General features: G+C 40.5%; 1 protein-coding gene across 1 annotated transcript; it reads left to right on the forward strand.

The window, feature by feature from the left end:
* Positions 1 to 9,262: 9,262 nt before the first annotated feature.
* Positions 9,263 to 23,068, forward strand: EXOC1L (exocyst complex component 1 like). Its single transcript, XM_080385728.1, has 3 exons — positions 9,263 to 11,593; positions 15,269 to 15,399; positions 17,818 to 23,068. The coding sequence occupies exons 1-3, from the start codon at positions 11,473 to 11,475 to the stop codon at positions 18,079 to 18,081; spliced, it is 516 nt and encodes a 171-aa protein (XP_080241854.1). The 5' UTR covers positions 9,263 to 11,472; the 3' UTR covers positions 18,082 to 23,068.
* The last annotated feature ends 104 nt before the right edge of the window (positions 23,069 to 23,172 follow it).

Below are 23,172 nucleotides of genomic sequence, written 5' to 3' on the forward strand. Positions count from 1 at the left end.
GGAGATGTCCAAAGATATTATCAGACAGAAGGCTTAAAATGAACAAAAGGGAATACTATTTATCCAACATATTAAGTGAATTATGAAACTCGCTGCCACAGGATGCTAAGAAGGACAAAAGTATAAAGCATTCAAAAATTAAATCAGATAATTTCATAGAAGGTAGGTCTACTCATGGGTACTAAACATAATGGACTGAACACAACCTCAGGCTTAGAAAGTCCCTAAGACACTGGTTGCCAGGAACTGACTGAGTTTGGGAAAGGCCACACTGCATGGGCGCAGCCTGGATGCTTTCCATACCAATACTCCATGTCAGAGTCACGGCAGCGTGCTGAGAAGCAGTAGAAAGCTCCCTTTTGGCCTAATACAACTGGTTTACCTTCCTGGTATCAGAGCTACTTTTCCTGTGTTCTCTTTCTATGGAGAATACACAGACATTAAAAATATCAACCAAGTTACCCGCAAAACTATCACTGGTTCTGAATAACCCAGCTCTTCCAACATGAGACAGCCTAAGCCAAACATGCCCACTGCACTGAGGGACTCCTGCCAATGTATCCAGAAAAAAAAAAAAGGTGTACAAAAAGTTATTACTTGAATGAAAGAAAAACACTCCAAAGCGGCTGAAATGTTTGTGTGTGCTTTGTTTTAAATGTGAACAGTTAATTCAATAAGATTATTCATTTGCTTCAAGGGTAAGCAGCTGGAGAGCAGCAAAGCAATGCAATGAAAAAATAATATACACCAAGGAAACGGTGACACACATGTCACTATGTGTACCTTTTTTAAAATGTACATTTATAATTTAAACCATCACAATCATCTGCAATATCCTAGCCTAGAAAACGTGGCATCAGCAACTGTACAAAATGCACATGTGTAAGTGCATGAATCACTGTTGCCACTTACCCAATTTTTCCATCTCTTGGCTAATATTATTGATAAACATTTGAACACCTACACGAGAGGGAGCGTGTCCAGACCAGTAAGTGCTTCAGCAGGACTCCATGCTCTGCCAGAGCACCCACTCCAAAAGAAACTGAAACTGAGGTGATGTGGATTCTCTGGTGTCCAATAAGACATCAATTGCAATCAAAACTTTTCCTGTGGTCAGGACATTCACAGCAGCTTTCACCAGCTTGGGCTGATGTCTAAGCAAGGAATAGCTCTCACATGGCCATAGTGCAACTCTGCTACAAAATCAACCAGCCACCAGGCAGAAATTTGTTGGAAGCCAAGTTGAATTAGTTTCAGAATAAATTAATTATTTAATTAGTTCAACAGAAGGGTTTGATTCTGAAATGTTTTTATATTTGGCAGACACAATTAAACCACTATCCTGTTGCACTATGCTTAAATTGTCATGTGTGTCTGTGTGTTTATGGAGAATGCATTTGTGCTACTTCTATTCAGTATCACTTCCAGGCTCTTGGCAAAATTTACCAAAAATTGAAAAAAAAAATTGACAATCTAGCTTAGACTGACTGAACAGTGGAATTGAATGAACCTTCTGATCAAAATGACAAATGTGTATATATTTTATACTTTATGACAAATTTAAGTGATGTCTTTATTCATGAAGACTGCAAAAACCATAAAGTACTGAGCTGGAATGAAAGATACTATTTGCTCTTTTAACTCAGTTATCCTTTGGCAAAAACATTTTTGAGTCCCAAGAGGCAAAGTAGCAGAAAAAATGTATTTATATGCTTAATTCATTGTGGATATAAGTTTTGCCACACTTCTGTATCAAACACTCACATGGTCACAGTGTGTAGACTTCACACTATTGACTCATGACTCAATCATGGCTTTTTATATTAAATATTATATAAATATATAAAAATTATATAAATATAAATATATAAATATTATATAAATAAATAAAATATTAGCCATTTGTTTACAATTTTCAAATAATATTTTGCTGTGTCACTTTGGACAGCGTATTTTCAACTTCAAAGAACCATAGTCATTTTCTCTAACATTTCATTTAGGTAACAACTACTTCAAAAAATGTAATCCACTGTTTAGTAAAGACTTTCGCATAAGTCCAGCTACCTGACTTTCAGCATATACTGCTCATGATAGAAGTAGGGGTGTGCCCTGGTTTTGGCTGGGACAGAGTTAATTTTCTTCTTAGTAGCTGTTGTGGTGCTGTGTTTTGGATTTGGTGTAAGAACAGTGTTGATGGCACACCAACTTTTTAGTTGTTAAACAGTGTTTATACTAAGTCAAGGAATTTTCAGCTTCTTATGCTCGGCCAGCAGGAAGGCTGGAGGGGCACAAGAGGTTGGGAGGGGACCCAGCCAGGACAACTGACCCCAACTGGCCAAAGGGATATTCCATACCATAGAGCGTCATGCTCAGTATATAAACTGGGGGCAGTTAGCTGGGGGGCAGGGAAAGATCTCCGCTGGGGGACTGGCTGGGCATCAGTCAGCCGGTGGTGAGCAGCTGTATTGTGCATCACTTGTTTTGGTTTTTTTTCCCTCTTGAGTTTGATTTCTCTTTTGCTTTTTGTTATCTCCCTTTCCATTACCATTATTATCATTACTAATAGTATGAGCATTATATTTTGTTTTATTTCAATTATTACACTGTTCTTATCTCAACCCAGGGGTTTTACCTTTTTTCCCCCGATTCTCCTCCCCATCCCACCAGGGAAAGCGGGGAGTGAGTGGCTACACGGTACTTAGTTACCGGCTGGGGTTAAACCACAGCAAGGTGTCACTGCCCCATAGCAATACAGCACCTGAATTTCCCGCTGCCAGTGTAATGAAAATAAGCCTATGCTTATTCCAGGATTTAGTGTATAAGTGAGTGAGTGGAAAAGCACAGAACTTTTTCAAGCTTTCATTCTCCAGTAGCTGAACAGGGAGCACTTCAGTTCACCAAACATGGACAGCCTGCAACACAAGAAAGATTTTGCTGGTGTTATTCTGCATGACTGGCTTTAGGCAACAAATGATGGGACATTAGCAACAATATTAAGGATCTGAATTTGAGTAAGTTAACATATAGCATCGAACGAGACTTGTGCACACTAGAGGGAAAAGCTAGAAAACTTAACCCAATGGTTCAAACTAGTAAAGCCAACAAGTCTGCATCTATCTATAATAACTTGAGTATACTTATATATATATAAGTATACTTATATATATATAACTTATATATAAATAAAGACTATAGAACTGAGGTAATTACTTAATGATCAAATTGGAATTTCAAGCTTCTCACTCAAAAGCAGGCCTTGTCTGAGAGTATTTTCGAATTTTAATTAACACAGATGTACTTGTTTCAATGAAATAAAAATAATTACAGCATAATTAACAACTTCCATGTAGATGAAACTAGCTGGTTGAGCTTTCTTTAAGAGTTTTTTTGGAAAAAAAAAAAAAATGGATTCAAAGGTCTTTGCCAAAGAATTCAGAGCTGTAGCTGCAGCTCTTTGGTGTGGTTCCTGAAGGGCAGATCTCTTTGAAGCTCTGTATCTCATTGATTGCAGCAGCTTTTCCGAAAGCAGTATAAGATCTGTCTGGAGAAAAGAATTTCCTCTTTAATAATGACTTTACACATATATCTACTTCCCATAGCGAATGCTGCAAGTGGAACAGATCTTCCTGGACAGGACTCATCATTTTCTGATTACACAGTCCCAAGCCATCAGTGCATTGTTGACTGATTTGGTTCAGCGCCATCAGCAGTGTCCCCTCACGGGTACAGATCAGCTATGCCAAACCAGGTGCAGGGTCCTGGTTCTACACTCCCACGGGATAAGGATTTTTCTTTGTCTTCACCCAGTTCTTTACCAGGATGCTAATGAGGAGGAAAACAATTGATGTATTGTAAGTCTGTCTACAGAAGACGAGAAAGGAAAACTATGAAATGTAACTGTAGGAAAATACTAGCCATACATGTAAGTAACATTAGCTGGCTGCACAGCATTGCTCTGACAGTCAGGGCCTTTTGCTACCATGAGAACGCAATGGTGAACAGATGATGCAAGTGTAATCCATGTTATGAGCTGTGGCCTGGCAGAGACAAAAAGAGGTTGACCCACACTTTTCCCATCTTTGTGCAATACTCTCTCATTCTAATTCATAATTCAGACAAGAAAAAAGATGAAGCACCCTGTAGTTTTATTTTCTTGAACTTACACTAATACATAATTATTTATTTTTTTTTAAGTTATGGGGTAAAATGTAAGAATTGAATAAAGACCAAGAAAAAACCATAATGAATCCAGGTTTTCATCACCAAACGTTAAGGAAGTCCCAAGTCAAAAAAACAGAAGTTTGCCCTGGACACCCACTCTTTTTTTTCAAATGCCCTGCATCAAATCATGCTCATTTTATGCACCCAGGGGGGGGCAAGGATGTCAGGTGAGGAAGGCAAATGAGGAATCAGAGTTCTTTAAGTGCTGCAGTTTGGTATGCAAGATACAAGACTTTATGACCACTGTAGGAGTTATGGCTCTGATTAGGAGCAGACCAGAGAAATTAGCTAGATTGGGCTGATCCTGCCTTGAGCAAGGCAAATAGCCTACCAGTCTTGTGAGTAGTCTCAGCTTCAAGTAGTTCCTTCCATGTCCAGGACTACAACTAAACTGGACAATGCAGAATGACCATTTGTCTCCATTGCAACAAATCCTTCTGGCCCCGTGAAGAGGAAACTAGAAACTAGTTTAAGATCAGATCACATAATCTGCAAATGCTGGGTCATAACATTTCGGTTAATTATCCTTATACAGAACCCTGTACTTTGTAATGGACTCAAGTTTCTCTTTGACAATGCCAGCCACCTTTGAAAGCATTTGGAGACATGTCCACCGTTCCCTTGCTAATTTTTTCCCCTGATGAATTAAATTTACTCTCAATATTTTTATATTTTATTTTTATTTCTTCTCTAAATGTGTTTGATGTTAACCTTTTTGAGTAACTGGCAGAATAAGAACTTATAAAGATCTATATAGAATAAAATGTATTTTAAGTCACACAACTGTCAGCTATGTGCTCATCCCCTAAATACAATACCCATACAAGTTATGCAGTTGTATAGATTCCTGACTCTTTATGAATTTTTTAAAAATGGATCAGATATACAGCAGAAGTTTATAGTGTTTTAAGAGTGCTTTGCATCACGTTGATGTATTGATTTTAAATATAAATCCACATTAATATGAAGTAATTGACTATCTACATTAATAATAATGTTCAATTTTCATGAGGGAAGAGAATGGTTCTTGTGCCAAGGCAAATGAAATTTAGTACTAGAGACTACAGCAGCAGAGATGAAAATCATTATTAAAAAGTATAAAGAGGCTTTTGACAGAATATCTGTTAAAGTTGCTCTGGGTAACTCTTGAAGAAAAACTGGGTTTATTAAAAAATTGACAAGCAAATGAGAACATAAAAGGGCAGTTTGGTTGGCATCACACCCTAATTTATTTCAAATGTAATTATGAAGATATTTCTTGACCTTGGTCAACATAACTCTCTGCTCTGCTTCCTCCCCTGTGTTTTTATAGAACATACTACAAGAGTTGCTGTTTTAAACACAGCTGTCAAAATCCTGAGCTAAAGCTTTCAAAAGCTCCCAGCTGTCAGAAGATTAACAGTCATTTGTAAGCCTAAAAACTCACAGGATTGGGTTTTTTACTTTTTTTTTTTTACTTTACTACTTTCTTTAGGGTTTTACCTCCACCAAGAAAACTGTATGACATTGAATGGGTTATATTTGAATGACAAAGTGCTGAATCCATCATGCCAGGATTTTATGATGTTAATTAAATGTGGCTCCAATTCATCAATGTGTTATTATGTGCTTTGCTGAACAGGAGCCTAAAATCTTATGACATAAGTTAACTTACTTAAGGCCCTAATTTTTAGCTCATACATGTGTAAAATTCAACATGTGTAAATTCTTCACAGAAGAATTGGATACTTCTTACTTATGTTTCAAAATACACTTAGAAATTTCATCCATAAAGCAGCATCTGGTTACTATTCTATGAAGAACAGGTATGTATTTTCGCTTTGGACGGGTTGTTGGTATGTTGTGGCATCATTTATCCCAGTGACAGTCATGATTGCAATCTGATGATGACAAACCTGTACAAATTCAATATAAACTTGACACATCTGAGCTTCAGTTAAATAAAACCTCAAAGAAACTCTTTTATCTCCTTTTTTCCAAGAAAAGAGAACATTACTACTTTTTTAAACTGAGTAATTACATCATACCATTAGAGAAACCAATCACATTTGGGGTTTAGTGTTCTTTACCAGAACTGATGCAATCTTGAGTCATCCTCTGATTGAGCACCCATATATCTTGAGGTTGGTAAAAACTCTTTTAACGGGATCCCAAAAGGAATCGAGGAGGAAAATAGTTCTACAAAAACATTTTAACCAAATGATGTCTTCTCCAGCATGTATTTCTATGCTTCTATTTTAAAACTGAGTGACTCAAGCCATACCTCACTGAATAGCACTTCTGCGTAAAAAAAATCTCTCTGCTGCTTCAGTTACGCTTCCACTGCACAGGGATCTAATTTTATTGGTATAGCTATCAAAACACGTTAATAACTAGCCATAAGTAGGAGCCAGATCATCTATAAATGTCAGTGGGAAAAGAGACCTCAGAAAAGTAAATCAATGCTAACGAGGGAAAAAAAAACCCACGATGATCTTTCACAATTAGTTTGCTGAAGCCTCAGCTTTGGAAGCCTCTCTATACATCCAACTGACTGTAGAACGTCTGTCATGATTTCTAGCTTATACTCTAAAATCACATCTATGATGTTCAAAAAGTGGTCTGGAGCCCTAAAGCTGTGAAGAACACTTACAGACAACAGACTAAGTGTTAAAAGAGAAAACCATGTCTGCCTGAAACCTCAAACAGAAACCATAGTTATAGGAAAGTAAAGCCTAATAACTTAAATAAAATGCTGAATTGTTTTTCAGCCTACAGGAATTCTTTGCAGCTCTGAGAGATTATCCTGAATGTTGCATTTCCCGTCCTTTTATTTCATAACATTGTCAAGCAAGGAGCAATGGGAAAGACGCTTCCAGCGAAGACTGCTTTGTAAGGGTGTTCTTCTTGCCAGGAATTTGAGAGAGAGAGATCAAATGTACATCCTCTGGAGGGCTTCAACGTGCAGAACACGGTGAAGTCCCACCTAAACATGGTGACTGTTCTACTGTGCCAGTAATGACTACTCTGAAGCCCACCAAAGTCAAAGGAAATTTTGTAACTGACAATGGGTTTTGGATGAAGCCCCAGGTTATCAGTTACATGTATATTCTAATGCACATTAGTAGTTCCAAAGGAGTTCAGGGACCCACCATAAATATTCTTTCTAAAGCTGGTGAACAGAACAATGTGACTGAGAAACAATAAAGATTAGAGAGATTTATCCTTTTAGGACCTGCTACTACATCTGTTAAAGTTAATGTCCTGGGTACAGTAAGGAAAACTGAGTATGGACATGGGAAAAGTTTGCAGGGAAAAGACAAGGCATAAAAAAATGAACAGAAGTTACTAAAACTTAGCAGAATGGTCTAAGACACTCCCCTGGTGACTATTTCAGGCTGTAGACCGCTGTGACCCCGGGTTAGGGGTTGTGCAGCTTTCACAATCACCTGTAATTCATCTGTTTGGACAGTTACAGGTAAATCCCAATTAAATTTGGATTAAATTTGTTTGTGGCCCTGGTAACAAGGAGTTTAGTCCAGTTTATGTCTATACAGCCCCCATTCGTGGGCAGGATTAGGTGAGGTAGAGACGTCTGGCTGGGGTGTTGGACGCCAGAATGGGAAGTTGATCCTGGTCCATGGTTGGTGTGTCCTTGCTGGCTGGGTAAGTTACTGCCCAGCTGTTGGTTTTCAGTTATGAACTGTTAGGATCTGGGGTCACAGTGTTGCAGATAAGGTGGATCTGGATTCTCATCACTCAAAACATCCACTCAGCTTCTAGGAAACTGTTTCTTTTTTCATTCAGCACTAATAATACCAGCAAGAAGAATTATAGAATGGTTTAGGTTGGAAAAGACCATTAAGATCGAGTCCAACCATTAACCTAGCACTTCTAAGCCTGTCACTAAACCATGTCCCTAAGTGCCACGTCTACAGACCTTTCAAACACCTCCAGGGATGGTGGCTCAGCCACTTCCCTGGGCAGCCTGTTTCAGTGCTTGACAACCCTTTTGGTGAAGAAATTTTTCCTTGAAACCAGTCTAAACCTCCCCTGGTAAACCTTGAGGCCATTTCCTCTTGTCCTATCACTTGTTACCTGGGAGAAGAGACCAACACCCACCTCAGTACAACCCCCTTCCAGGTAGCTGTGGAGAGTGATGAGGTCTCCCCTCAGGCCTCCTCTTCTCCAGACTAAACACCCCCAGTTCCCTCAGCTGCTCCTCATAGGACTTGTGCTCCAGACACTTCCCCAGTTTCGTTGCCTTTCTCTGGACATGCTCCAGCACCTCAGCGTCTGTCTTGTAGAGAGGGGCCCAACACTGAATGGAGTATTCCAGGTACAGCCTCATGAAATATTAAAGCAGAAGCTCATAATGGCAGGTTTTGAGTGGGATGAAATTAGAGTGACCTGGAGAGCTTCAAGTTACAAACCACCAGGATTTCCCATCATAGCCTTGAATTGCGTATGGTGCTTTTCGAGTGAAAGTATGCTTACACCTGTGCCTACACGGTGCTTATCTGCTCTCAGTGAAAGTCTAGTTTTCTACATGAAATTTGTGTTATTCTTTGCATGAGTCATCTAAAAAGAGCCTCTAAGTCCCTAAGAGGGACTCCCTAAGGCTTATGTTGCAGAAGATGAAAGAAAAAAGAAAGAGGAGGTAGAATATCAGTAGAAAAGCAGCAGGAAAAACAGAAACAGAGCAAGGAAACAGACAACAGAGGAAGGTGTAAGTAGGTGAGAAGTTCTGGGCAGACGCTGCAGATGGTCTTTACCTACTGTAAGATTCACCCTTCAAAATTTTTAATTTACTGACAACTAAGCAAGGAGACATAAAAATTAACTTTATGCATGCTGCACAGGAAGAAGATTCTAAAGCCTGTCAAGCCTTATTTCTGGTCCACCCAAGTAAGCAAAGTAGTAGTGAAACAGAGAGGAAGAAAATTATGAGTAATCTCCAAAATGGAATGGCCATTTCTCCCCACTTTCATCTAAATAAGGGAGAAAAGACTATGAAGAATAGGGTAGATATATAAAAAAAAAAAAAACAAAAAACAAACAAACAAAAAAAAACCCAAAAAAAACCTTTAAGGGCATTATTCCAAATGCTACAGGTAGTCCTGATACCAGCTGCACCAGAACTGTCCTGCCACATTCTAACACAGGATGGGGGAATAAAGAATCAAAAGGATCAAGAGCAATAGTAAATTAAAAATTTTTCTGTTTCTCATTAAAACATTCAACGTTAAAATCACCATCATACCTTTCTACGTATATACTCAGTGGTTGTTTAATGTAGCATTTGAGAATGCATTAAAGGATATTGCAGAAGTAATTTAATTTATAAATTTAATCTCTACAATACTTTTTAAAATATAATTTGATTTAAAAGGAGATGTGAAGAAAATAACTACATCACAGGATAGGATCTTCTGAGCACTGTCTGCATATGCAACAGCTCAGAAATAAATCCAGACGAATCTTTTACCAAAGTCACAGGTTTTTTCTTTCCTTTTTTTTTTTTTTTTTTTTTTGTTTCTTGACTGCTGCATCTAACAGGTAGAAATGGTTAGATTATTATATCAGTTATCAAAACCTTTTGCTCCTTTTCCAAAAGATCTCTAAATATGAAAACTGTAATTTATCTGTGTCTGTGCTTTAAGAGTACATGGTTTGGGACATAATATGCAGATATTTATGAATGTGTTTGCATGTACCACACAGATGGTCAAGTCAGTATGGAGGCAGTGCTCTTTCCATACAATGAAATCTAAGTAGGCATGGACAGAAGAAGGTAGGAGGTAGAGGAGCAGCTGAACATTCATGAGTACATCTCAGACAGCAGCTACACAGCCCTAAAGCACCACCTAAAGCCCAATCATGGCTTTCAGTGTAAGGCTCTGCTATGCACTCTAGCCACGTACGACTGACCAGAGTGACACAATATTAATACGCAAGAATATCTGAAAAGATAAAAAGTTTAAGAGTGTTAATATATCAGACCTCAAAACACCCTTGTGAACACTGAGGCAGAATGATTTACAGTTTGATTGAACTGTGGAAAATAAAAATCTAACTCAAGAAGAACAGAGCTATGCACTGCTCTTGTCTCAACTCCATCACCTCCAAGATGCCAATGATGCTTCACATCAGCAAAGCACCATGTAGACCGATGGCACTAAATTAATTCTAATAATATTGTAATTTTTTTTTTTAAAAAAAATCCTCAGATCTTTTACCTCATCTTCTAAATCTTCACTTTAGTACTCGGTTTTATTGTGAGGTTAGATTCCTTTTGAAGCTGCATGGAGACTGTAAGAATAAAAACCCCAATAAGGTCTTTAGGCATAATAAGCTCAAGCGTAAGAATTAGAAGAGAACCTCCAGCTTCTGCAAGCAGCCAGAAACGAGTCCAAAGGGAAAGTTCTAACACAGGCTACTGCAGCTACTGAAATCAGAAGGGCACTCGCCCCCAGAACCTCACCCACACACCTGCAGAGATGCAGGAACGGGCCAAATTCCCGCAGATGCGCTCCCGCCGGTGCGCAAGGCCCCTCCGGGATAGGGACACAGGGGGGACGGCGGCTCCCCCGGCGCTCGGGCTGCCCCTGCCCGCCGCGGGCTCCTGCGGCACGGCAGCGGCGGCGCCTTCCGTGCGGGAGCGGTCCCTTAGCTACCGACAGCCACAAAGCTGTTAGCCTGGCAACCGTAGTTAATAGCCCGAGGGCCACCGAATTCCTTTTGTAAAGTCTACCGACTCTTGGACCGACTGACAGGACTGCACTGGCAGCTCTTGTTGTGGGTAAGCTGCCCCCGCCGTGAGCACTTCGCCGGTTTTCTCGCTCTTTCGCTGCTCCTGCGGCCGGGAGGCGGCCCCGGGCGGGCGCCCCGACGGCACCTCGGCCCCGCCGCGGCCGCCAGCGCCGCACCCGCGGGGGGCAACGCGGCCCCGGCCCGCCGGGGGAGGCCCCGCCACGCAGCGGGGGCGGGCGGACACGCGTGGGGCGGGGAGATCCGCGACCCGGCCTCCCTCCGCGCCGGCGGCCGGACACTTAACGGCGGCGGGCCGCGGCGGCGCAGGGGCTGGGCGGCAGGGCGCGGGGTCCCGCCGGGGGCCGCCGCTAGCGATGCCTCCCCCGCGCCCGGCGGCCCGGCGCGGCCGGGGGGCTGCCTCCGTCGCGGTGCCCAGCGGGTGCTCGGCGCGGCGCGGCGGCTGCGGGGCGCGGGGAGCCGGTACCCGCCGCTGAGCAGCTGCGCGGCGGGGGGGAGGCGATGTCCTCGCTGGTGAAGGAGGACCTGGCGAGGAGGCTCTTCGGCCCCCGGCGGCAGCGGCTGCACGAGTTCATCGAGGTGGAGGGCGCGGGCGCCGGGCGCTGCTACCTGTGCGCCGCAGGTACGGGGGCAGCCGGCCGGGGGGGGTACGGGGGGTGGTGGTGGTGGTGGTGGTAGTGGTGGTGGTGGTGGTGGTGGGTTGTGCCCGGGGGCGCCGAGGGCTGCGAGGGCGCCCGTGCGGGGTGTGCGGGGCAGCGGGGCGGGCACGGCAGCGGCACGGGCATCCCGGGTCCCCGCCGCCAGCACGGCCGAAGCCCGGCGGCCCCGCGCTGCCGGCAGCCGGCGCGAACGGCGTTTTCTCCCCTCTCTGATCCGTGCGGAATTGAACGCTGGTGGCGGCGGGGGGACGTGACACTTGCAACGCAGCCGCTGACGGCGTGCGGGCCGCGGCAGCGCTGCCAGTGCCTGCCCCGCGCTTACAACAGCAACACCTTGCTGCAGTTCCAATTAGATTTTCCATAAGAAAGCATAAAACGTACATTAACACTGCGGAAAACATCTAATTTCTAGAGCTTTTGCACTATCCCTTGTCTTGGTCTAATGTTCAGTTGCTTTGGGAACAATAAACCAGACTTGTCGTTTAAATAAATGCATATTTAAGTTACCAATTAGCACAAACCATGGGTAAAACAAGATTGCTGTGAGTGATTAACTTAATCATGTGACTGCTTACTAAACTTGATTTCAAGTTTCACGATGTTTTTAGAACAAGGTTGCAGAAAAGTTTGAGGTTTTGTTACATTTTATTTCCTGAAACTGAAAGATACTAAAAAAAATGCTGTCACCCCTAAGTATTTAGGTTGAAGTGAATGCTTCTTCCAGTCTGTTTCCTCTTTAGGCTCAAAGTCCATGTACCAGGTAGAAATAAGCTCTATACTGGAGACATATTGGGTTAATAACCGATATGGGATGATGTCACCCATATTCTGTGATCGTTATCTTTCTAAACATCAGAAGTCTTCAGGACAATTCAGTTGTTTTACAGATTACTGGAAATACTAAGCAAGCTGTGCTCTCCATGCGCATGTAATTTTAGTAGAAGAGGCTTCGTATTTTAGAGCTGTAAAAATAGTTTTAAGAAATGAATTCCTGAACGTCACAAAGCTTCTAAATGTACCAACCTGATCATAGTTCATAAAACTATCTGGTAGAGAAGTATTTTTAGTTGCATGTGGTAGATCTAAACAGTTCACTGTTATGAAACATCCAAACAGGGGAAATAGTACAATGCACCTTTAAAATCTTTACTAAAAATTTCTTTCCAAGGTAGAGGAGAACAAGCCACTAGAGAAAGCCTCTAATCAGATTAACTGATTGGAACTCTCTGAAGACATAAAAGGAAATTTATGTGGAGTATGAAGACTGGGATCTTTCCAGTATCCAATATTAAACTCCCTTAATATATTCAGGCATAGTCAAGTAAGTGGTGAGTGGAAATCTGATTCTGAAAGATGGGTTGCATCTGTCTGCCAGCAGCTACTGTAATCTGCTGTGATTCTGTGGGAGCAAAACACATTATCTAAAATCTTATCACTGCAATGGAACCTCAGTATATTCCTGTTGATTTCAAATTACCGTAACAAAACCCCCAAATCAGTCAGACTATAGGTAAAACTATGCCTTTTGAGTTCTATATTACAACAAAATCTTGATGTGGATAACTGAACAGTCTTATTTTTGTGCCATGGGCACAAAATTATTTTCCTTCCTCTTCACAATAGCTACTCTCAGTTTGCGCGTGAAGGCAATAGTATCCTTTCACTAAGTGATTTTTAAACCCTGGAAGAACGTAAAGCTGAAATGCAACCACATTTTGGGATTTTCACAACCCAGTATTGGTATGCCTGACAATAATGGTAGGACTAACATCATGTTGTCCAACAGAGACTCTGAAAAATGTGTTCAGTCCATGAAAGACCTCAAGAAACAGTTTGTGCTCTATGAAGGCACTGCTATAGCTGTGCCCTCCCCAAGAAAAGCTTTTAGAGTTTAACAGAATTACATGGTAGATTTAAGCGCACATTCTGTATAAAAAATTCAATTTCATTTAAATCTGCTAACTGGGTGCAAGAACAAGCAATATGTAAAATGCAGGAAAAATAAAGAAAAAATGAGGTTTGGGGGGTTTTTTAGTTGAAAATAGTCCTCCCAAGTTTCACCACTAGGCAGGAGGGACATGCTTCTGGTTTTGTTATTCCCAACGCATCCATGTTCCATCCTTATGTCATACAATTTCTGCTCCTGCATGAGGGATAAAGAAATAGCAGTGTGTGGGACCTGGGGGCCAGTAGGATATCCCCTTGTGTTTCTGACAGGACTGGGGGCTTTTGGGCTTGAGCTTGTTTCTTTTTAACTCTGAGGGAGACAACATATTCCCTCCCAAGCAAGCAAGCAAAAAAAAAAAAAAAAAAAAAAGGGAGAAGCTGAAAGTATGAAGAGAATTTTCTAAGATTAGTCTAGCAGCTCTGCTTGCAAATGGAAAACCCTTGTAACTTCTCCATAGAAGAAAACACAGTGGCGGTCCTTTGGTTAAAAATCATTGAACAACTATGACTGATAGGACCATAAAAAAAAAAAAAGCAACAGTGATTTGTATTTCCTAGGTAGGGAAGCTATAAGCTGAGAGAAATTATAATACATTTATATATTCCCACTGTTTTTCTTTGCAATGAAAAGCAAGCATATATCCGACGTATATCCTTTGTCTTTATTTAACAACCATTTTCTTATAAACAGGTGAGAAGTAGGAGATGTTTTAACAGGAATAAGATAAAATTAGTCTTTTATCTTTAAAATCTTTAAAAAAAAGATAGTTTCAAAAACTCAGGCAGTCAGTATTCGGAAATAAAAGAATTTTGCTCCTGCATCTGTAGCCTTGTGCTGTGATGTTGAAATGCTCCCCACAGAAGCAGGTGACATCTTGCCCTTACCTTAGACTAGCGGATGGCTTGGGGAGGTGGCCTGCCCTGCAGTTGTCATGCTGGGTGTGCAGGAGCTTGTTCAGGCTCCAGTGCTTTTCACACAGGTTGTTGTGCGTTAAAGAAATCTAGTCTCCTACCCAGCACTCAATATTATCAATTAATAATGGCAGTTATTGCAAACAGTGTCTTCATGCTCTTTTTTCCTCTCATTTCCTGCCTAAAGTCAGAAAATAGTAATTTCTACAGAGACAGCACTGCCAACTTGAAGCTTTGAGAAATATGTTATTTTTGTTAAGTGGCCTACTTACATATTTAATAGGGAAATGAGAGTTTTGCTTCAGAAAAGCAATGGCTTCGTAAGAGAACTTCATCCACAGAATGGAAAGTGTAGCACAAGTCTCGTAAATACAGAGCCTTGGTAGTGGTTTTGCCATTTTCTGACTCTAGGACCCCAGAAGATTCCCTCTCAAAAGTAAGTAGGGTAAGTGGATTATCCATACAGATCCTGTGCCAGAGTTAGGCTTTCATTGCACTGCTAGTGAATTCAAATGAAAGGCTTTTGCACAGACAAGGTTCTCTTTTCACAGGATTAGGTAAATCCTAAATCTACTAAAAGCTGTCAGTTTCATAGACTGAGAACATAGCGCTATCCATACTACCTGGGCAAAATAAAACTATTAAGTCCAGTATAGCCCTATACAGCCCTGCTCATCATCATTTAAGTTATTATCTAGAATGTAGTTTGATTAAGTCTTTTATTATTGGAACTTTTGGAAAGTACTTGCTTGCATATCTAAACTATTCTTTTCTTGCAGTGACTAAAAGTGAAGAAGTAGAAATATGTATGGTTAAACACTCGCGGGTGGATCGAGAGGAGAAATACGAAATAGTTGAGAAGTGGTTTTTGAGAGATCTAGAGATGATTGATGGAAAAGAAGCAGATACTGTAAGTCTTATGTATTATTAAATATATATATATTAGAGTATACTTTTCTTATGTTGCAGTTTGGGATACAAGTATTAAACTGCAATTAAAATGCATTATCTGAAAAAGAAAGTTATGTAAAACCCAAACCAAACCTCCAAGGAATTTTGGTTTTATTGCCTGTGAGAGGCTCTACATTGCATTTGTACTGTTGGCGAGGGAGGAGGAAGGACAGATTTTCTTGTTTGTTGTAATCTTCTTCCCTCTAGTTGAGATCTGAGGGAGAAGATGGATGTTTATTTGTTTAGCATAAGTGGGAATAAAAGCTCTGCACTTACAGCTCCCAGTGTAAACTGGAGTTAATCCTGTAGATTTTAATGTGTATTTGAAACTAAAATTTCATTAAATATTTTTATGGAGACTGTGACCCTGTCATTTGAATGTATGAACCTGTTCTCTGTGTGACAAAGTCAATGTGTAAAATATGCAAGTGCATCGTTTGGTGTACCAGCTCAGGAAATTGTGACTGTTTCACATAGCTTATTCTCACATTAATTGGATCCATTATATATTGGTGTACTTGTGTGTGTAAATATGAAACAGCTTTGGCTAGATGTGGCTGACCTTATGTTCTGGTTTAACCCCAGCCAGCATCCCCACACAGCTGCTCACTCACTCCCTGCCACCTGCAACCCCCGTGGGATGGGGAGGAGAATCAGAAAAAAAGTAGAACCCATGGGTTGAGATAAGAACAGTTTAATAATGGAAATAAATAATAATTGAAAATATTAGCAAAAAAAACCCAACAATTGTAGTGAAGAGCAGTGGGAGAGAGAGCAATAAAACCCAAGAGAAAAAAAAAAGGTGATGCACAATACAACTGCTCACCACCCACTGATCAATGCCCAGCCAGTCCCCCAGCAGTGATCAGTTGGCCCTGGCCAACTCCTTCCAGTTTATACACAGAGCATGATGTTCTATGGGACGGAATTACCCCTTTGGGTAGTTTGGGTCAGCTCCTTCCTGGCTCCTTGTGAACCTCCTCGCTGGCAGAGCATGGGAGACTTGAAAAGTCCTTCATTTAGAGCAAGCCCTACTTAGCAACAACTAAACCATCAGTGTGTTATCAACATTATTCTCGTACTAAATCCAAAACACAGCATACTAAATCCAAAATACATTACTGCTAAAAAAAGTCCTAATCTCTCAGATACAACTTCAGAAAGGTAAAATGAGTCTGCAGTAGTACAACACAGAACAACACCAATAGCAGAATTAAATCCTGTTTTACAAAAGCTAGAAGAATATGCTGAGGTGAATATCTTACTGCATGTATGAGAAGACTTTTTAACAGTTGTCCTTGCATAATAAATGTAGTCCAGGAAATAATGACTTTTTTTCCCCTTTGAAAGTGCTTTCAAGTGAACATAAAATAGAATTCAGATTACATTATCCTAGTGAAAGAGAAATCAAATCACAAGAAAGGTTTCAGAGCCTTGTTCCCAGGAAAATGTCAAACTGTGGTTGTTCTCATTCTGTCCTGTGCACATTGCTCTCAAGTCTGAAACTAGGATCCTGGGAAACAGAGGAAGCTCCGCTTCAGAGCATCCCTGCACCCTGAAAGCTCTTTGCAGTTTAGGCCAGAGAGGGAAAAAAGTAAAAACTAAGAATCCTTTACATCCCCTCTCCAAGTTATCTTGCTTCTAGAGATATTCCTGTCCCTTCCCCAGCCAAGGCAGCCAGAGGATTTCCTTATCACTTGCCTGCATGTATTTACTTCAGCTTTTTTTCTGAAGTGCTGTGCTTGAGTATCTTCAGAGATGATTCAGCCTTCCACAACTGGGATGATCAAAATCTGTTTCATTTTTGGTTAAAGAAAAGCCTAAATGAACCTCAAACTCATAATTATAAGGTGATTAACACTGCTATAAATATTCATAATAGTTATTCATATCCACAGAATTTAACAGCTATTTAACATCCTAGCTGCTGCTAGGATTAATTGTGCCAAAAAGCCAGAAAGCACAGATAATTACAATTTAGGCAGGAAGGGCAATCAATATTCTTCTTCTGACAGGCATATATAGTTATAGTCCAAGGCAAGTGCTTTTCATATAGTGTGTTTTAGGCAAAATGACAAATTGGTTCATTTCAAAACAAGATTGTATAATCCTTATAAAGTGCAGTATATTGCTTGGCCAAAGTCTGAAACTTTTACTCAGGCAAAACTCCTGATGGCAAAGAATTGCAGCTAATTACAAACTGCTACTTTGTAAAGACTTTAAAGACCCTTTAGCTTGAATAGCAGAAATATGCAAAGTCCTTCAGGGACCATCAAACTAAGAAAAAGCCCCGAAGGTACCTGAGCAGAGAACAACAGATTGCCATTCTAACATCTGTGATGCATGTAATAATTTCATTCTCTCTCCATTTTTTTAGGATAATCCATATTTTGATATGCACTTCCACAAAGTCTACAATCTGGAAGCATATAGTTGTGCATCTAAATATACATTTGCTCGAACACTGAACAAACTGAATGAAATGTACCTTAAGAAGGACTTGAAGATTGTGAACTTTGATGACACATACCTAAATGATGATTCAATCTGGTCATCCAACAACAGGGATTGCTTAGTACTTATGAGGATATGCTTCTATGCTTCCAATCTTTTATGTCTCTCCCTCTGTCCTTTGTCCTAAAGATGCATTTTCTAACATTAAGGTGACTGGTTGACTTTCACTGACCAGCATTTCATAAATCATCTGATCAAAAAGATAGTGATATGCAGTATCTGCTTTTAAATTTTACATATCAGTAAAAAACAACACACTTTTTACATAAATGATTGACCATTCATTTATATATATTAGGAGGGCCTCACTCTGGCAAATACTCACAAATATATGAGGCTTTCAACATAGGACCAATAAATCTCATGGTCAGTGGTGACTGTTTATGTAAATAGAGTTCAGCATTTGCTTATATGGTCACGGAGGTATGAATTACCTTTCATTAATAGCTGGAAATATTTTTAAAGCATTAAGTGCATTAATGGTTAAATTATATCCTGGGAGTGGGAAAAAAAGCAACCAAATGAGTTCTGTATGAGAATGACGCACATTTCCATTTTCAGATGTGTTGAAATACAGAACTCCATTAAAGAGATCACACCTACATCAATACAAGTATCAAACTCTTATCCTGACGAATCGGAGTTCTGCATTCAGGTACCATGGGACCAAGTTTTCACCTATGCAGTTACAATATGTTTTCCTCAGAATGTTTAGCACTCCCTTTGGCCTTCCCATTATTTGTTGTACTGTCTTCAAAACCGAAAATGAATGTCCTTAAGCAGAATTGCTTTATTTGTCAGACCTGTCAGAAGGTCCTTTTTTCTTTTGTGTCGTTAACATCTTCTTTCTGGTGCTATATTGCTTATGTATATGATCAGGGCTAATTAGGGAACAGAAACTCTTTGTTTATCTCTTCTCCACCTCTGGACCAAGAATTAACACAATACTATGTAAACCGCAGTTGTTGGCTACTACAGTTAACCTTGTAGGCAAGTGATAGACCTTTCAAAATTCATAGAATTAAGAGAGTAATTTTCACCAGTTTCTAGCTATGTGTTAGCATAATCAGTGCACTACTTAAATGCGTATTAGTATTTAGAGTAACATTTAACACAACGTGGAGTCTACTGAGTGGTTTGGAATATCTCACCCGTAACAAAAAATAATGGCTGGACTGGTGACAGTGTTGTATTACAGTAGAAATGGGATGAATTAAAGCTGTATTGAGCAAGAGCTGAAGAGGAATAGTGTTGACCATAAGCACAGTGATATTACCCAGTGTCAGTCAGCTAAGTTAGTTGACTGCTCTTCCCATAGTCAATAAAGAAATGTCAACCCAAAAGGTCATTCAGAGAAGCTTCTGGTCAGAGCATCCTGCAGGAGAAAATTTACTTTCTCTTTCGACAGCCAAGAGAGTACAGGGAGACTAGCTGTGGACTAAACCAGCTATGTACCTAAAGCTGACTAATGTAAATAGCTCCTAGGAAATCATGAGCTGGTTAATGTCCCCTCTCAGTACGTGCCTTCTGTAAAATGGTATAGTCATGCAAGGGTATGTAGCTTGTACTTCACCGTTGCCTTTCACATGAACTCCCATCTTTAAAAACGTTCACATAAATGTACTTTGGATTCAAAACTGAAGAAACATCAAATAAGTGAGAATATACTTGAAAAACTGTGTGAAAACATACAGCTTTTTACTTTACTTTTTAAATGGTATCCTGTTGCTTGTATATAGGAAATTCTATACCTTTGTTCAGCTAATCTTCCAAGACTATATATTTATTCTAGGCATACATTGTAAATGACATTCATTCTAACCCAAATCTTAGTAATTATGTGTCTCGACAGTTGTGAAGGCATTTTATGTGGGTAACACAAATCTTCTGGAATTTGTAAGGACTTCAGTCTTATTTTTGTCACCTAAATCTCATTAGAGAGAAGGACTGTATGTATAGTAACTGTGAAATGCAGTTGTTCTTTTCAGAATGTCTTTGGGATAAGCCGGTGCAAGTATGTGTGTTGTAACATTTGACCCACAGCTACAAGAACTATTTGCCCAACATCCAGGTTCCACAAACCCATCTTCAATAGCAAGTATGATTCAGACTACTATTTTCTGTGATACAGTGTTTCGTTTGGACTGTGTATTAATTTTAGAGGTCACAATGTTTTCTGTGATGTTCACAAATTCTTTGCTTAATGGCACAAGGAAATATTTTCTGAGTGGAAAAGCTCTCATCATTCATCTTGTAATTGTAATGAAAACATAGATCCTCTAATAATAAGCACTTCAGAGCGTTGTTTTGAAATAAATTACAGGTATAGTGAATTCCTGACCAATGATTGTCTGTATCACATTAGAAACGGGTAAGCTAAAAATAAATATAATGTTCCACCATATTTAATAGACTTGCATCACTAGTTTATATCTTTCTATTCTTGTATAAACATTAAGCTGACTATATTAGAAATAAGAATAAGCCTGCATTTTATGTGGAATAATATGCAATTAAAATCTGTTTGGCATTTCTTCTGATAATGTAGTATTTCAGACATCTTCACCAAGCGATCAGACTAAACAAAAGGGAAGGAGAAAAGGGGACATTGTCCATGTAAATTATTTCAGTTATTATCAAAAGGAAAAATATTTTAGAAGATCTTTTCTGACCTAATCTAGGGACTTGTTGCATTTAGACAGTTCTTTATAAGGTGTCAAATACCAAGACATTGTAATTGCTAGATGGGGCTGGTCGCACTATAGATGGTCTTTGTCCTGAGGTGTGGGAGACTGTCACTTTGCAGTTAGTAAAGCACAGCTGTGCCACAGAAGATAACAGAATATGCTAAATTATAAATGGGCAAGACCTGACAAGCTGAATAGCCAATCTTTCAATTAATGCAGAGTTGTTTCTTACATCACATTTCCTGACCTTGGATGTACAGAATGTAGTTTGAAATACAGTATCTAGGGATTCATCTGCTTCTTCTGGAAGACTTCTCCAAAATTTAATAGGAAGAAACTTACAGCAGTAAAGGATTATCACAAATGCATTTGTAGTATTCTTATAAAAGGTTTCAACCAGATGATGGAGCGAATTAATACTTGATATTCTGTATATAGTGTGGTATTTCTTCAGAAAACAGGAATTGTTACCAGCCATATCTGTTCCAGAGAAGAGGAAAAATATGGCAGCCTGAAAATGAAGAAGCATGATAATGAGCAACTTCATGCTCATTTGTTTAAGAGTCAGAAAGGGAATAGAGGCTGTCATAAAAGACATGATGTTTTTTCCTAAGTGTATTTTTTTAAAACTCTTTCACCAGCATCAGTTAAGAATATGGGCAAACCTGTGACAAAAGAATTTGAGAATATTTTGTTTGTAGCATTTATCAATACCATATTTGTCTTATTCTATACTTAAACAAAACATCAGTTTTCTGCAGCACCATGCGATAAAAAGCATTTATCTTCATTCAGGTAAGATAGTTCCACATCAACAAAAAATACACGGGTGAAGTTCTTGAACTGCAGTTCACAGATTTATGACAATTTTCACCATCTAAGACCCATGACCTTATATTTAAAACAGAAGGACGTTTCCCATGTGTTTATCTTTCATTGACAATGGATCTTTTCCTGCATCTTAAATTAAGCAAATACAGATCAATGCAGAGTTTTAAAAATCATTTTGGAAGAGTAGCGAGCTTGTTTTGGATTGTGCCTTCTGGGTTTTTTCTCATTTTTCTCTTTCTTTGTGTTTTGGAGTCATACATAAAGTAACCCACCTCCTCCCAAAGAAAGCCTATACTGCCTTTCCTGTCATCTACCTACCTATTCCTCAATACTTTCAGCATATAAATCTATCTTCTTCCAGTAAAGCAGGGGATTGTATTACATAATTTGTAATATGTAATTGAAGAACATTTTGTCATGTGTTGAAGTCAGTGTTGGAAGATCAAAGGCCTTTTCTGAAGAGCATCTGTGGGAAGCTGAGACAGGAGGGGAGAGGATGGCGGATGGCACTGTGCATCCTAGAAGATGATCTCATGTCAGTTGTACCATGTGTAACCACATTTTAGCATTAACAAACCATGTTTTGGAGTGTTTTTTTTTTTGCCCTTTAGCAGAATGAACCACTAAAACCAGAAAACTAGAAGGGTTCTTGCTAATAACAACAGCTTTATGAAACCTTGTCCAATCTTTTATGGCTGCCTTATCCAGTCTTTATAGATCTAGCCAGACAGTTACATTTTGTGGCTGAACTGAGAAATTACAGAACTCTTTTTAACCTTGGCCCTCATGAATGATACATTATAGAAGTGCACAGCATGTTTTGCAAGTCAGAAAACAGAAGTACATTCAAAAAGACTCTATTGGTCCATCATGTTTAATGCTTTCAGTCAAGTGGAAAAGTGATACAGGAATGATGAAATCCCAGTTTTACATGTTAAAAACCTACATTTTGGTAATGTGTAACAACCACTTGGAAAAGATGTTTTCTGTTGTAATAAATAAATAACCTACGTTATTTCTCCCTTGGCATTTTGCTATTCTGTTACAAACTGGTGGCAAGCCACCTCACATCATGCCGGCCCAGAGAACACCTCTTGCCCGTTGTAATACAGAAAGATAGGGTTTGCATTGTTTTTTCTGGCCGTTTAATGCCTTGTAATTACACAGCGGGGTTTTACCTAGTTCACAGCCACTGGAGGGAGCTTCTTCTCCCCCCCCCCACCCCCCACCCCCACATTTTGGAGCCCGGGGAGGTTTTCCAGGCCCTTTTTTCCGGTGTTTTTCCCCTGCCTGAGGCAACCCAGCTCCGACCCGGGCAGGAGCCGCCTCAGGAGGACACACACACAGGGGCACGAAGCGGGACCGCCGTTCCCCGCGGCATGGGACAGCCTGCAGAGCCCGCCGCGCTCAGGGCGCCCCGGAGCCGCACGGCCCGCCTCGGCCTGGCCGCACTCGCGGAAGCCACCGCGCAGTTACCGCTCCAGCCCAGCAACACCGCCCGCCCGCTCCCCACATAGGCCTTCCGTGGCCTGGGCCGGCTGCGCACCGCGCTCAGGGCTACAGCGCCGGACCTGCCCTCAGGGCGGGGGGAGAGCCCCCCTGCGCCCCTGCCTGCCCCGCCGCCGCTCCGCGGGTGGGTGTTAGGGCCGTTACGGCCTCCTCCGCCGGGGGGCGCTGCGCGGGCCGTGCGGCTCCCTAGC

This window comes from Falco punctatus, assembly GCF_963210335.1.
Source record: "Falco punctatus genome assembly, chromosome: 1".
NCBI classification, from domain to species: domain Eukaryota; kingdom Metazoa; phylum Chordata; class Aves; order Falconiformes; family Falconidae; genus Falco; species Falco punctatus.

Bases quoted from the DNA above. Each gene is read 5' to 3' on its own strand.
- EXOC1L (XM_080385728.1), top strand. From the start codon at position 11,473: ATGTCCTCGCTGGTGAAGGAGGACCTGGCGAGGAGGCTCTTCGGCCCC. The intron at 11,594-15,268 runs GTACGGGGGCAG...CTTTTCTTGCAG, and splicing joins CTGCTACCTGTGCGCCGCAG to TGACTAAAAGTGAAGAAGTA. The intron at 15,400-17,817 runs GTAAGTCTTATG...CCATTTTTTTAG, and splicing joins ATGGAAAAGAAGCAGATACT to GATAATCCATATTTTGATAT.